Genomic DNA, 15,470 nt, shown 5'->3' on the forward strand with positions numbered 1-15,470 from the left:
AGTAATTGCCTCACTTGCGAGGATTTCGAGCTGAAGTCAACATTGAAATCACCACAGATAATTGTGTTGGTTGCATTCTTCATAAAAGCTGGGATAGCATTATCTAGCAGATTCAAAAAGAGAGAATAATCACCACTTGGGGAACGATAAACACATACAACAGAAATGGCAGTATCACCAACAGATAAGAGAGTCCCACAACATTCAAAATCAGGTTCCTTACTAGGATTATTAAATCTAAAGTTTCGTGCACACATAGTATATAATTTTCATGGACTCCAAAAAAATAAAAGAACGTGTTATAAGCAGTATCCCCACCATCAGGATATTTATATGGTGCATATGCAATTAAAATTTCAAAGAGATTTGTGAAATGTCACTGCATGAGAGATAATCTTAAATAAAAGGACTTGATGCAAAATATTCAGTAGTCTTCAAAATGCCCTTACTAAAATCAGTAGGAGTTTTTGAAAACCAAGGAATGAAAATGAAATACTTGACTAAGAACTGGAACAGAGAACTAATTCCAAGAATGGAAAAAGATGAATTGGAACTAATAAAAGGGCCGAGCTAACCTATTCTTAAGTCAAAAACTTGTACGCATTTGGTTACTGTTTGGTTACTCTTTCCTGGGAAAAACTTGTCTCTAATCTAGCTGGTCATCTTAGCTCTAAGTGTTTCCTAATCAGATCAATTAGATCCACTGTATCCATTGATGTTCTTCTAATTATTTACTATGGGGAATTCTACCTCCATTTACTATACACCATTCTACACTGGGGCTCTTCACCCCATGCAGTGACCATTTTTAAAATCCAAAAAAGAGCTATACGTTTGATTGCAAACAAACCATGTAGAACCCCATGTCGCCCTTTGTTTAAATGTCTTCGCGTGCTACCCATTCCCTGTGTCTACATACTTTCTGTTTTATTATATGCCAAGTCAAACTTTAAGGACTTTGCGCTAAACTCGGATATTCATAACCAGGGTACTAGGCAGCAGGGAGACCTGCATATCCCATTTGTACGTACTAAGAAAGCTATCTGTGGCTTTAGAACAATGACTCTAAAGCTTTATAACAAGCTTCCGAAGAGCCTAAAAGCTCCAATGAGTTTGTCGACTTTCAAAACTAAGAGTAAAAACTTTTTACTATCCAAATGTTTCTACTCAGTTGATGAATATTTATCTTTATAACTGCCTTTGTATTTAAACTGCCATTTTGTATATAACTTGATTTTGTATTCATGACGTGCCATATACAATGTATGTACAATACTTGTCGTCTGGCAAATTAATAAATCATTATTATTAAAAATTATTATTATTTAATTAAGCATGGTATGGTTTGGGCAGTAGGTAGTGCTATGATGTTTCCTTTGGTGGGTTGAAGTAAGTAAAGGCAGGATGACAGGAAGGGAAACAGCTCCTGCATTCACAACTAAATAGCTGTTCAACATGTTCTCCACATAGTTGAATCTCCATTCCTTGATTCAGATTGTGGTGGAGCCTACCAATATGTCATGACTAGGTTCAACTTCTTGCCACTGCCTGGAGATGGTGCAGCACCCTGAGGCCTCAATGAAAATGAGAAGAAAGTAAGTGGAGATATGTGGGGCAGCCACAGTTCAGTAGCAAGAGAGTGCACCTTTGGCCCTTTGTTGTGAGATCCTCCCTGCATCATTGGGTGGTTCTTATTTTTCAATTTCCTTTCAGGACACCCCCTCAATGTATGCCAATTAGCATAAAAACAAATCCTGTACAGTATTATTGCAATTGGATAAAGGGGAGACAAGCCGCATTGCACTCAAAGTTGTGAAATTTTTGGCATTTTTGGCTGTTTTTCGCATATGAATGGCCCTGGTATTTTTCAACTGGTTTCCTCAGGTAACCAATGACACATTTAACATGTGAAATACTGCACCTAAAATATTCTCCAATTGCAACAAGTGATTCCCGAGATATGACCCCAAGAGTGAGCGCATACGCAAGTTTTGCAACCTCACACCACACAGGCATTGCCACAAGGATATGACAGATACACAAATCCACTACCATGTCTGGGTGTAGCTAATAACTTTCATTGATTAGAAGATATGCAAATTTTGTTTACAACAAGGGGGGACAATATAGCAGCATCTTATGTCCAGGGCACCTCAAGGTGTGGTCTGTAAGTCTGTTAATAATTCACAACAGTGATGGCATAAGGCCCTCTTATGCCACATTTATATGCTTTTTACAATCGGATGGGATGCACTAAAAAGAGTTCGAATATGCTTATTGACTTTTTCCTTTTTTGAGGCCAAAAATATTAGCTATATGGCTTATATTAGAGAAAGACCTATTTTTAGAGGAAAAAGTTAATTCCAAAATCATAAATCACTGATCTGCAATGCTTACCCTTTCACTTAACTTCTTGGCAGCTTCCCTTGAAACACCCTGCTGTACTTGATTGGCTGTCTGCTTTCTTTGGCGTGGGGCTTGCTTCTTTGGTATGAAACCTTCACGATCATATGTACCATTGATGTAATCAAATGATGGTCGCAAGGGAACCAGGTTACCAAATTCCTCGGATAATCGACACCATGCCGCTATCTCGTGAGACTGTGATGATTCGGGTCTTTCACTCTTTATTTCAAGATGTTTCAACTGAAATTTAAGATTCCTGGTGAGTACTCATTTCATTTTACAATGTTTAAATCTAGTTCTTCAACCAATAAAAACGATCAAGTGAAAAATAATAATGCATGTGTGAAGAAAATTTAATGACAAGCAGTGCTTAAATATCATAACCATACAATATATGAGAATTGCAGCTGAAATATTAAGGTCATTATTTTAAAACCTCCCTCATAGCTTACCCTTCATTAGGTTTCTTTAAGTATTCATTTGTTCTTTGGCTATTCCTTCAATCATAAGAAAAGAAGATGTATTGCTGAGGGCAAATACTGAAACAATGAAACAACATTGTAACTTTTACATGAGAAGTTTGCTCTGAACAGAAGCATCACAAGCTTAAAAATTCGCACTGTGAATGCATGATTTGACATGGTCGCTGTGCCTCGACCCAAAGATGAGCCACTCCCGGCAACAAAAAGATCAGCCTGTGAGACGTGGGAGGGACAAGTAAAGTTTCAATTGTTCTCATGTAACTCAATATTTTTCTTCCAAGCTAATGGTTCATGGTCTGTTCCACCTTGGAGAGGAAAAAAAACATCATAGGCATGGGCCAAGGGAAGGGGATGTACTTTTGTGAAATCTGCGACATAGTCACTTTCGATATGTTATTATCCTACAGAACTGAGCCTCCCACTACGGTTATTTAATCTCTTGTGAAGATTCATACTAAGTGCCTATCGAATTTTGTCGTACTAAAATTTTCCACGACTGAAATTTGTCACGAAATCCCTTTGAGAGCTTTTAAACAAAATGGTTCAAGAGTAGGACAAGCACCACAGTGTATTGGTGCATACGAAGAGAGAATCGGAACTCTTTCCACTCTAACTGAATTCACTGATGTTTCAGTTTAAAATTTCGGATACAGGTTCAATGCCTTCCGAGACTCTGGATCCAATGAATCCCATCTAGGTTCCCACTCTAACTAAATTATAAAATTCACGGTTTTTTCCAGGTTTTCACGGTCTAAATATCGTCACATTCACGGTCTGTTGATAAGCCATTTTAGGCAGAAATATTGATGACGTAACAATCACCGTCCGCACGTTAACTAAAAATTTATCAACCGCGACAGGCGCCGTGAATTCAAACGTAGCGATGAAAGTGCTATTTCTAATGACGTCACCAATCGATATCAAAATTTAGGAGAAGCTTAAGTTTGTGAGTGGAAAAATGGAGGGAGCAGAGAGGTAGGGAAGTAAAGAAGTGTCTAATTTTTGGCCAGGGTTAATGAACACTTTGTTTGCCAGTCTTCCAATTACAGGCTCAAGATCAATATGTCGTCATGGCACAAGGACCAATAATTGCACTTCGAATATACGTGTGGACAGTGTTTGTATGGGGCTCAGCCTTAAAACATGATTTAAATACCTTTTTTTCTTTTGATCTGTCAATTGTAGTTCTTTTTCTATAAGTTTGAGAGATTTTTAAGGTTTTATGATGAAATTCACGGCTATTTCCAGTTTTTTTTCACGGTAGACGAAATTCACGGCTTATTCACGGTTTTAAAATTTTCACGGTTAAGTGGGAACCCTGCCCGTGAACGGCAATATCAGCCGATGTTTGGATCCAATGTACCCGGTCCAAGCATTCCTAATTTTAAACAATAATGTTTAAAAAATTTCTTAATAGCAAACATACAAAGTGTAATTTCAACAACTACATCTCAAAAAAACAGCTCACGGATTAATTTTACTTTAGCAGTGGGAGGACAGGGAGGGAGGGAGCAAGGGGGGATCAGGAGAGGGGTTGCTACAAACTTATTTTTACCCCCCAGACAAAACTCTGTTCCCTACTGAATAAACCTAGTTCTGGCTCTTGGCCCATGCCACATGCACTGGGATTGCCACAAAATAAAGGGCCCCTAGCAGTCTAGCATCATAGCACAATGCGGGAATCTACAGCTACTTGGGAACTTTGTTAACTGAAGACTGGAAAATTATAGGAGAAATAAAAATGATAGGAATGGCGAAAGAAGTTTTCAAGAAGAGGAAAAGAGCCTTGTGTAACAATGCACTGGAATTAAAATTGAGGAAGAGATTGGTGAAATGCTATGTGTGGAGGGTGTTTGTGTATGCATGTGAGACTTGAGTGATGGGGAAGAGAGACAGAAACAGGATTGGGGCGTTTGAGATGTGGGTTTGGAGGAAGATGGAGGGAATACGGTGGACGGATCGAGTTAGGAATGAAGAAGTGTTAAATAGGATAGAGGAGAAAATAACGTTGATGGACAATATAAATCAAAGGAAGGGTAACTGGCTGGGACATTTGATGAGAGGGAATGGAATTTTGAAAGTAGCTTTGGAGGAAATAGTGGACGGGGTCAGAAGAAGGGGAAGGAGAAGGCTGAAGTTCATTGACAACAGAAAAATTAGAAGATATGGAGACTTCAAGGAGATGGCCAGAGACAGGAGGGAAAGGAGACAGCATTGGTGCGGAGGACCTGCCGACTGGCAGAACACCACAAGATGATGATGAAGCAGTCTAGCATACTCCCTAGCCAAATGGTGGCCACCCCATGCAGTGGTGCAGCGAGGGGGGGATTTTGGGGGATACAACCTCCCCCCCCCCAGAGTTTTTGAGTTTAATCCATTTTACTTAATTGGATTAGTATTAGTTATGAAATAGTTCTACGATTAATCAAATATCCCTCAAAAAGCCGAAAAACTTGCATTTTGAACCATTGATCTTAAAGTTCTCGGGCTTTCCACCGCCGATCAGGCGGATAAGGATTTTATTACCCGGTGGAAAGCCCGAGAACTTTTCATCCAACACCTACGCCGGGAAAACACCCGATTATATTTCATTAATCTTAAAATTTTTCTGGAGGGCCCCCACAACTCCCGCTTAACCTGGTGGGTATGCAATACCCCCCACAACCCTAAGTATTAGTTGTACCTAAAACCCCCCACAGCCTTAATTCTTAGCTGCGCCCCTGACCCCATGCTCCCTCACTTCCCCTCTACCGGCTCCCATCGGTGGAAGGCCCCCAAGTGTGTCAACACTTCTAGGCAGTGGCTGGGATGCAAGCTTATGCATGACCCACTAGTGTGACACAGAGCTCAGAATAGAGTATAACTGTGTCCCACCTAGATTGACCAGATGCCAACAGGTGAAAAAGAGGACAGAACCCCATGAAAAAGGAGAAAAAAGTGGAAAAAAGTAGGGCACTTGAAAAATAATGACAATTTCGTGATTAAGAGCAATAAAATGTAGCCGAATGCAAATGAAAATTCAAATGGAATGGATCCAAGTGTTAAAGAAAAAGAAAAAAGAATTACACTGTGGCACAATGCATGAATTTGTCTAAAAATCCGTGGCAGGGAATGTGTTAAAATAACTCTTTTTTCAAATCTTTACAGAGGCAATGTTAAATTTGTTCCTCTCTCCAGTCCACTAAGATGAAATCAGGGAATGTGTTAAAATAACTTTTTTTCAAATCTTTACAGAGGCAATGTTAAATTTGTTCCTCTCTCCAGTCCACTAAGATGAAATTAGAGAAAAAACCCTTTATATAACATAAAAAAACCCTAGGTTGGGCAGAATCACAGAACACACAAAAAAAGGATAAAAAACACTCACAGTAAGTACTAAATTTTTGGTGGCGTATTACCACCTTCCTCAGAGTTAGGTATGAGACTGATACATATACATAAGACTGATATATATACATACATAATCATTATTATCAAAAATCATGATTATGTAAAAACCAAAATTTCAAGAGCATTATAAAAAGGCATTATTTTTTTATTATTTGCTCGTAAATAAAATATTTTAAATTTTGATTACATATTTTGTATTAATATCACTTTTCTTGGATTTATAGAAATTTTTCTCAAAACTTACGTTTTGAACTAAATTTACTTTTGCTTCTAGAGGGGGGCAGCTGATCCCTCCTGCCCCCCACTGAGTATGCCCATGATTCTAAATGCCTCAGCACTGCATTATCCATTAGTGAAAATTGTATTCCTTCAAAAGGAACAAATTGGGTGAATTCAGCATTTGATTTAACTTTCACCTGAAGACTTATCATTAACAAATGCATAGCAAAGAAAAAATCTTGCTGTTTTTACCTTTAGCACCATGAGCGTCTATTATTTCTATTGTTAAAAATCAGGTACATAGTACCTAAATTTGTAAACTAATGTATTCAAAATGAACTTACAAGTTTATCCGCAAACTCTATTGCTTTGAAATTGGAATCATCCTTTGTAGCATTTTCTTGAATTACTAGTGAAGAAATCTGCAAAACAGTTGCATCCAGTCCTAGTTCCCTAGGTGTTTCTGCTGTAATTTCAAGAAGATAATTCTTACTGAAGTTGCCAACTTAAAAAAAAATAAAGACACCCTCCACTATCACAATTGTTGATGGTTACCAAGGAAACTAATTTAACCAAGGATTACCTTCCAATTTAGGATTGAAAATTATACTCTAATTGAGAATTATTAAAACTTTCTTCCTGTCATTCATTCAGGAAATTTCTCTATGCATTTAATATTATATACTTGATAGCAGTGGCATAACTAGGAAAATGCTTATGGGGGAGGGGAGGGGGGAAGGGATGGCCTCGGGTGCTGACCACCCCTTCCCAAGGCAACGGGGTAGGGAAAATTTTTGAAAAATGACGTACCTGGAAATACATTTTACATCATTTGGACACTAAATACTCAATCCTAAACAGATGCAGTTACCGTATTTCTCCGAATATAGTCCCCCTCTGAATATAGTCCCCCCCCCCTAATTTTGAGGCTTCAGTTTCGGGAAAAGTAAATGCGTTTGAATATAGTCCCCCCCATAGCTTTTACCATGGGCATTTTTGGAAAAAAAAGGGGGGACTATATTCAGACACACATGGTATTATATGTCAAAACTAGACAGTAGTTTTAAATATTTTCTTTATTCCTCTTCTGCTTTGGGTGGGGGGGGGGGATTTATCCCCTCATCGCACCCCATAGCTACGTCACTGCTTGGTAGACTATTTTGAAAGTAATACCTCAAACATATTTTTCAGTACATAATTCAAGCAACAGATTAGCAGTTGTGTGTCAAACAACATTTCTCACTCAGTAACATTGTCCACTAAAAGAAGAGTTTTGGCAAAACTGGGAAGTGAAAGTCATATCGACCTCACTAAGTTAAGGTATGAATGAATGAATAATAGTTTATTGATGCTATAGATCTCCTCATAAGAGCAAACACAAACTCATACCACAATTCATGCTGAAACAACAAAACTAAAAATACATTTGACAATTTTCTTGGCAAAAAAAAAACAAAAAATAAAAGCAAGAATAAGTTCAGCATTCTTTCGGGCTGCATCCGCGTCCGTTGTCGAAGAACCACAACAGTTTCGCCAGCTCTCCTGCCAGCGTCCTCAGGTGAAGGACCTGAGGACGCTGGCAGGAGAGCTGGCGAAACTGTTGTGGTTCTTCGACAACGGACGCGGATGCAGCCCGAAAGAATGCTGAACTCAAGTAATCACCGCGGAAACCTACGTACGAACAAAGCAAGAATAAATTAACCCAACTAAACAATGGGAACAAACAAAATTTTTCTCATCAGACAAAAAACTTCCAGATAAACTTGTGATGGTGCACCATAAAAATAAACGTAATTTAGCAAAATAATTGATCACTGAGGTAATAATTAAATAGCTTTTCTTTGACAAAGTTTTGAGATGAGGAATCTTTTATCAATAATGGCAGGGAATTTCAGAGATAACATGAAGAGATGAGAAAACATTTTTTCAAACAGTTTAAAAAGAATTTAAGTATACCGGGACTAGCCACGGTGATAACTTTTACGGGAGTCACCCGCAATGCACAATTGTGCGAAAAATCCACAGAGAAAAAATCATTCGCCTTGACCGGGATTCGAACCCGGATCCCTCGATTCCCTGTGGAAGAATGACGCCTCGGTAGCTTAACTGGCTAAAGCACTCGGCCGGAAATCGAGGGATCCGGGTTCGAATCCCGGTCAAGGCGAATGATTTTTTCTCTGTGGATTTTTCGCACAATTTAAAAAGACCAAACAAAGTTTTTCATTTTATTATTGACTTGTATTATGCAAAGGAGGCATTTTTATACGTAGGGCAGAGGAAATGAGGTCATTACATGAGAGAGTGCTAAGAAAAATCTAGTTTTAGTTTCTGATTTGAAGTGTAGCCCTTTATGAAAATAATAACTTTTTCTTTAAACTGGAAAAATTTTAAATATTATATCACTTTATTTATTTGTAACTATTACTTTTTATTTTGACGACTTCCAATGTCACCGGTACATATGTGATCTCTGGGAACAATAAAAATTATTATTATTATTATAATGCTGAAAAATGGGCATTGAAGAAATAGGGCAAGAAAAGACTGGAGCCATTTGAGATGTAGGTGTGGAAGAGAATAAAAATGGTGAAGTGAATGGATGGGAAGAAAAAAAAATTGCTGGACATAGTGGATGAAAGAGGAAACTTCCAGATGAGATAAGGAAGAGACAAAGGGTTTGAAAGGAGTGAGTACCGAGTGAGTACTATGGTTCAGAAACTTGGACATTCAAAAAAAATTATCTGAAAAGAATAGAGGTCTTCAAGACCTGGTGCCAGAGGAGGATGCTGAAGATAAAATGGATGAATAGGGTGAGAAATGAGGAGGTATATATAAGAATGGGGGAAGACACTATGGATCACTGTACGCCAAAGAAGAACACACTGCATTGGTCACATAGTATGATGCACTATGAGATGAGTCGAGTTACATGGGAAACACATTGGAAGGAAAAATCAATGAAAAAGTCCCTAGAGGAAGACCAAGGGACATGTAAATATGACAGATCAAGAAGGATAGTGGCAAGAAGAGCCTAAGGGATATAAAGGAAAACTTTGGAATAAGGAGAAGTGGAGGGCTACAGTATACAGACCTTAGGATTACAATACTATGAATGTGTAAGTGTACAGATTTCTCCTCTGAAATGAGGTCGGTGTGCACAATGCCAAAGCATAAGTACATATTGATGGCTAAGTTCTAACAACACGAATCTCAAAATTTGGCCGGTCTGAGTTAATACTGCTAGTACTGTTAATAAAAAATAAAATTCAAGCAAAAAACGTAGCTCTTTGTTTGGAAATGTATGCTTCTTTTTCAGTTTTATGTATTTTTGGTTTTTAATATCAACTAAAATGATATTCAATTAAAAAAATTAATCGTTTTTTTTTTTGCTCTCCTGAAAAGTTTCTATTTTTGAGATACATGTTGTTAGAACTTAGCCATCGATATATTACGTAAGTACGTGGAATATTGCATCCAGCTGGGAAATATGTTTTGTGTGTTTCGTGATTAGTGCACTATTGAACACTTTCCTAAGAGTTGGTTTGATCGAAAAGGAAAGTTTATCTATCTTACAGATTTCATTTCCTTCCACTTTTCAAAATAGTGTCTATTAAACATAACGAATTAAATAGAGTTAAGTGAAATGACAACTCTACATGAATCTATTAATAATCACACATTGGAGAACTCCTTCAGTACTTCTTACTTTGAAGTGATCGCTCAAATTAAATTCCTTATTTCGAAAGAAAATTGTAATTCCCTTAAATTTAACACTAGAAGGAGAAGAGGTAACAGAATTTTATTAACTGTAATAGTAAGTACTAAATTTCCCCTTTTCCCCAGTAAATTTCAAAGATGGGAGGTTTCAACGTGCCCATGGGTGTAGAATACTGAGCAACCACCTCAAGTACCCTGAGTGTATTTACTCCAAGTGTGAGTGTCGCAGAACAATGATCGATGAAATCACTCCTTCGCTGGCTCTCTTAAGCCTTTATTATGCTTTATCGCTATGTCTTGGTGGTATGCAATCTCTCTAACCGATTCTGTGTCTGAGGTCTGTTATGCATAGACAAGAGGCTTTTATATATCCTCCAATATTTCCAAACACTGTTAAGCTGATGAAGTAGAGAATTTCATTCTTTCATAGGAGAGCCACCATTAAGATTACCATATTTTAATTATTTAAAAAATTATGGGTCCAGGGGCGGCCACTCATTCCACCACTGCTCCTTGGAAAATTAATATTAACAAAGTTCCGTATTCTTTCCTTTTTCCTTTCCATCGCCTGGCAGTGATGTGACAATCACGTTATCAATAACAGACACTTTTTTACTTCCACTAATTATTTATAAAAATTTCTACGACCAGTTTTGGCTATTACACCATTATCAAATACAGAAAATATAAAAAATATGGTGGGGACAGGTTTATATGTACTATTTTTGTTGATGGAGTGGGGTTGGTTCCAAGCTGGGATTGGTAAATTCCTGGAGGGGAAGAGGGGGAAGAAAAAGTTTTTCATTTGGATTGTGGGGTGGGGGGCTAATGAGTAATGAGGGGGATGGGTTGGGAAGGGTTATGTCATTAACAATTTTTCCGTTTGCTGTTATCTCCCGAATTTCCTCAGACATCCTCCTCCTTCCTGTCTTCATGCCTTTTAAACAGCCATTTAAAATGCGCAGTGATTTACAACACATTGAGATGACGAATCGAGGTTCTCTTTTGCAATATTCGTGTTCTTCCCATTCGTATTGCACCTCACAGGAATGGAAAAGATATGAAAAAGCAATGACTGAATGGTGACCATGTTTAGACACCCTAGTGTCCTATAATATCGAAGGGGCCGCGTCGGTGAAAACTTGAAACGTTAGCACCTGAAGCAACCTGCATGCTTTGCCTTCAGCAGGAATGGCAAACTGCATAACTGTCACCACATAGAACCTCTATGACTACCACTACAACGATAAGGGAGTGTGCCTTACAAAAAATATATGTAAATACCTTTCTCCACGAGTTGCTCCAAGTCGTCTATGCATTCGCTGAGATTTCTGATGGCCTCCAGACCAGTGCCCGCATTTCCTTAAAATCGAAGCTAAAATTGTAATCAAACGTATCTTCATTAACTTAAGCAAACGATAATTAATTGATAGATATCTTACTTATTTCCTCAACCACGGAAAGGATGTCCTCATAATCGTAAACAATGGCCCGACGTGACATTTTCACCGCGACCACTTGATTTGACGTCGGTAACAGTCTGTATGACTAGCTCCACGTGACTCACCACCGGCCGCCACCGGGCCACCGGCTAACCCCTTCCACAAAAATATCACAAAAGGCTCTCACCGACCACATATTCAAATGGGTTTACAAAAGCCGCCACTCGCGTCGCTAACAGACAAAGTGATCCGAGTTTATCGGGGTAATAAGCTATAAGTAGGAGTATTAACCAAATTTAACATTCGTGATGATGCGATCTATCAAATTCATAACTCTTCAATGATATTCCTCGCAATTACAAAGATTGTAATGCAAAATATTGGGAAAAGTGGATCGCATTGTACTCGTCACTACGCCGCGGAAATTTTTGAAAACCGATTAAAATGCGACCGAAGTGGCAACAGAAATTAGCCCTCAATGGGATGGCATTGAGCCTCCTCTATGGAGTCCATGGAAGGAGCTTAAAAGAATATTATAGAATATATATATGCGTCGAACGATGCCTAACGACAGTGGCGAAGCCAGGAATTTCGCTCGGGGAAAGGGGGCTCCAAAACCAGGGGGGAATATTTTTGAAAAACCGGGGCACGAACAATAACTAATGGGTTTTTAACTAATTTCAACACTTTTCATAATCGAAAAAACTTAATTTGTTATAGAAACATTGTGTGAATTCCTGATTTCTCAATATTTTGTTTTCTTTTATGAAGGACAATAATTGCATTTTTATATTTCGGAGGGGGGGGGGGCGTCCGGACCCCCAATACTGCCTGCTATGCCACTGCCTGGCGACTATGCCAATTACATCTGTATATTGTCCATTTTCATCTATGAATAGATGTATATCTAATAGATGTCTATAAGACATCTTTGTCTTATAGACATCTATTACATGAGCAGTTGACGAGGGGCGGTTTTGGATGCATCTCCGAAAGTGTCTTTTAAAATGCGATTCATGAGCTATGGAAGCGATTTAACATTTGATTAAGGGACAATTGTTTTGGCTCCTTACTTGAGCGATGGCGGACTTAAAATTATGTCACACATTGAACAATGCCAACTGCATGACATCAGCAATCATCCGTTCCCCCTAGCTGCTGTTCCCTTTGCTACCGTTCTTCCTATTAGAATTAAGGTGATTAGTACTAATAACCATAATTATTTATAAATAATTACTAGGTTTATTTCTAAACTCCTGAACTCTATATCTTTTATCCTGTTACATATCAGCAGTGAACAACCAACAACTCACACAACAATAATGTACATAGATACCATACATAGATACTAAACATAAACTTATGACTGTCGCCACAACAACTATAGCAGTTAAAATATTGGCTGTTACCTAAATTTATATATTTCAACAAATTATTATAATTGCATAATATTGTTCCTCCCCTAACTGAGAAGGGGAGACCATGTACCTTACTCCGCCTTTTCCAATGTCATATTTTTTATGGCATTCGGAATGGCGAACACATCTCTGAACTGATAGTGGTTCCATTGAATGGGCCTTAGTTTGGATGTAATTAATTAATTTCCAAGCGGTATCTTTATCAAGCATTTTATAATACAAAAATAGCACACTCCTTTCAACAGGATACGTTAGTCCAGTTGCGAGTGCATTCGGCTCACAATTGAGGGGCCTGGGTTCGATTCTTGGTCAAGGTGGTACATTTTGTAGTATTCATTTTGATCATCTGGCAAAAAATTTTACACTAATGTTAATTGCAGCAAGCATAGGCATGAAAAAGCATAGAAAATTTTTTTATAGACATAGATATAATATCATGAATTGGATGGATGAGGCAGATACTTTGTGGAGATCCATTATGAGATATGAAGTGAAACACTTTGCACATTCCACATAAAAAATATATAACTTGTTCCTGGTTAAATTTTATGTTTTATGGATTTGAAATAAAAGATTTTGAAATTCCAGGTTGGTGCAAAAATTCATGAATAATATCATTTTTGTATTTCAAGTGCTCTCCTCTTCCTTCACAGTTTAAAATTATCGATATTCCGTGACTTGTAATGAATTTTTGTCCTCTGACCACATTCCAAATATTTTCATTGAAGGCTGCATGAATAATGAAATATTTGCTGATACACCTAAAAACTCGAGAGCTGTCATTTTGCCCGGTAATATTAATGTTCTCCCCTATGAAAAAATTGTATAAAACTGTTTCAAATTTTTATACATTCTTATACATTACCATGGCAATGTATAAAAATTTGAAACAGTTTTATACAATTTTTTCATAGGGGCTGCTTATTAATTGTGTCCTTTGAAATCAATTTTTTTCTACCATTGAAAATAGTAGCAGTCATGTTAACATATTGAATAAACAATTATTCCAGGGACTAAATATTCATGCATAATTCCAAATTCTCCTGGTCAACGGATACCCTGAGTCAGTAGCATAACTATTTGGGGGATGAGGGGATAGATCCCCCCCAAAGCCTCAGAGAAATAAAAAAATATATAAATTTATTGTCTAGTTTTGACGTATAATAACAGCATCTGCTTAAAGTTAAATTTTAAGTGCCAAAATGATGTAAAATGCATTGATATGATAAATGAAAAAACTGATGTCCACAGTTTTCATTATTGTATGATGCGTTTCAGCAAATCAGCTTCACCATCATCATGTGCAAATGACTATATTTTCATTCATCATTTATGCTCCACAACATCTCTGCAAACACCGTTGAATATGTATGTAAAATGTGTTTCCAGGCATGTCATTTTTTTTTTAATTTCCCGTAACCCCTGTTGCTTGGAGGGGGATCACCCCCTAGGCCTCTTCTTCCCCCCGGAAAGCATATTCCAAGTTACACCACTGCCCCGAGTAGTTAAAACTATCCAATTTTGAGCAAATTTTGAATCTGAGACCATGATCTAAGTCCACAACTTTTGAGTGTTTAAATAAGTCCTAGTATAAGTGCCCTTTGGCTAGTTGTCTCCTAATGGGGATGTATGGCAGGCAGTAGCTGTTTATGTTCAACTTAAAAAACTATAAATTTTTTAAAAATTTTATAAATTGATTGAAAATATTATAAATTTGTGTTTAAAATACAATGACCATACTTCAAAATACTATATACAAAATAAATTATTTACGAACACCTCCACAACTAGAGAAAACAATTATGTACTGGTCAAAATGACAGCTGCCACCGCTTTTAAGCAACGGGAAAAAGACTGCACTTTTAGTGTTAATAACATACCTGAATTCAGAAAACTATTAAAAGATATACGAAAGCAGATATAAACATAGTATCCACCTAATAAATCATTTTATACTTGGGTTGATTGGTTTTGTTTTTAACTTTAACTGCTTTATTAGAATTGCCTGTGGCAAAGTATGGTGGTGGGCTGTTGACATAGTTACAGGTTTAATGACTTTAGGGTAAATAGTAGCTGAAGAAGATTTACTGAATAGTATTTGAATTGGCCAAATATTATTCTTCATTCACCAACTAGATCTTCTTGGTTTAGATGATGGAGTACTATTAAAATGCAGTACTAGTGATATATTCTTTTGAATTTGACTCTCTCATTAAAAAAAGATATACAATCAGGTAAAGAAAGTATTTTATCAAGCTTTGATTAGAAGCCTTCATTTTCAGGGAATGAAACTTTTTAATGTTGGCTCTTGAGCTAGTAAATTTGGCATCAATTCTTCAAGGCTTTGATTTCTATTAAGGTTATAAGTTCGAGAATTGGCGAAACAGAACCAAGCT

General features: G+C 37.4%; 1 protein-coding gene across 2 annotated transcripts in view; it reads right to left on the reverse strand.

Moving 5' to 3' along the window:
• Positions 1 to 11,791, reverse strand: part of LOC124167027 (non-structural maintenance of chromosomes element 4 homolog A-like) — a 29,697-nt gene extending 17,906 nt beyond the window's left edge. For both annotated transcript variants that reach the window (XM_046544796.1, XM_046544795.1), the window contains exons 1-4: positions 11,657 to 11,791; positions 11,499 to 11,576; positions 6,842 to 6,963; positions 2,398 to 2,646 (exon numbers count right to left, since the gene is read on the reverse strand). In XM_046544796.1, coding sequence (XP_046400752.1) covers positions 2,398 to 2,646; positions 6,842 to 6,963; positions 11,499 to 11,576; positions 11,657 to 11,717 — 510 coding nt within the window. In that variant the 5' untranslated portion in view covers positions 11,718 to 11,791. The remainder of the gene's footprint in view (positions 1 to 2,397; positions 2,647 to 6,841; positions 6,964 to 11,498; positions 11,577 to 11,656) is intronic.
• Between the last annotated feature and the right edge of the window lie 3,679 nt (positions 11,792 to 15,470).

Source organism: Ischnura elegans, chromosome 10 (genome assembly GCF_921293095.1).
Source record: "Ischnura elegans chromosome 10, ioIscEleg1.1, whole genome shotgun sequence".
Classification (NCBI taxonomy): Eukaryota; Metazoa; Arthropoda; class Insecta; order Odonata; family Coenagrionidae; genus Ischnura; species Ischnura elegans.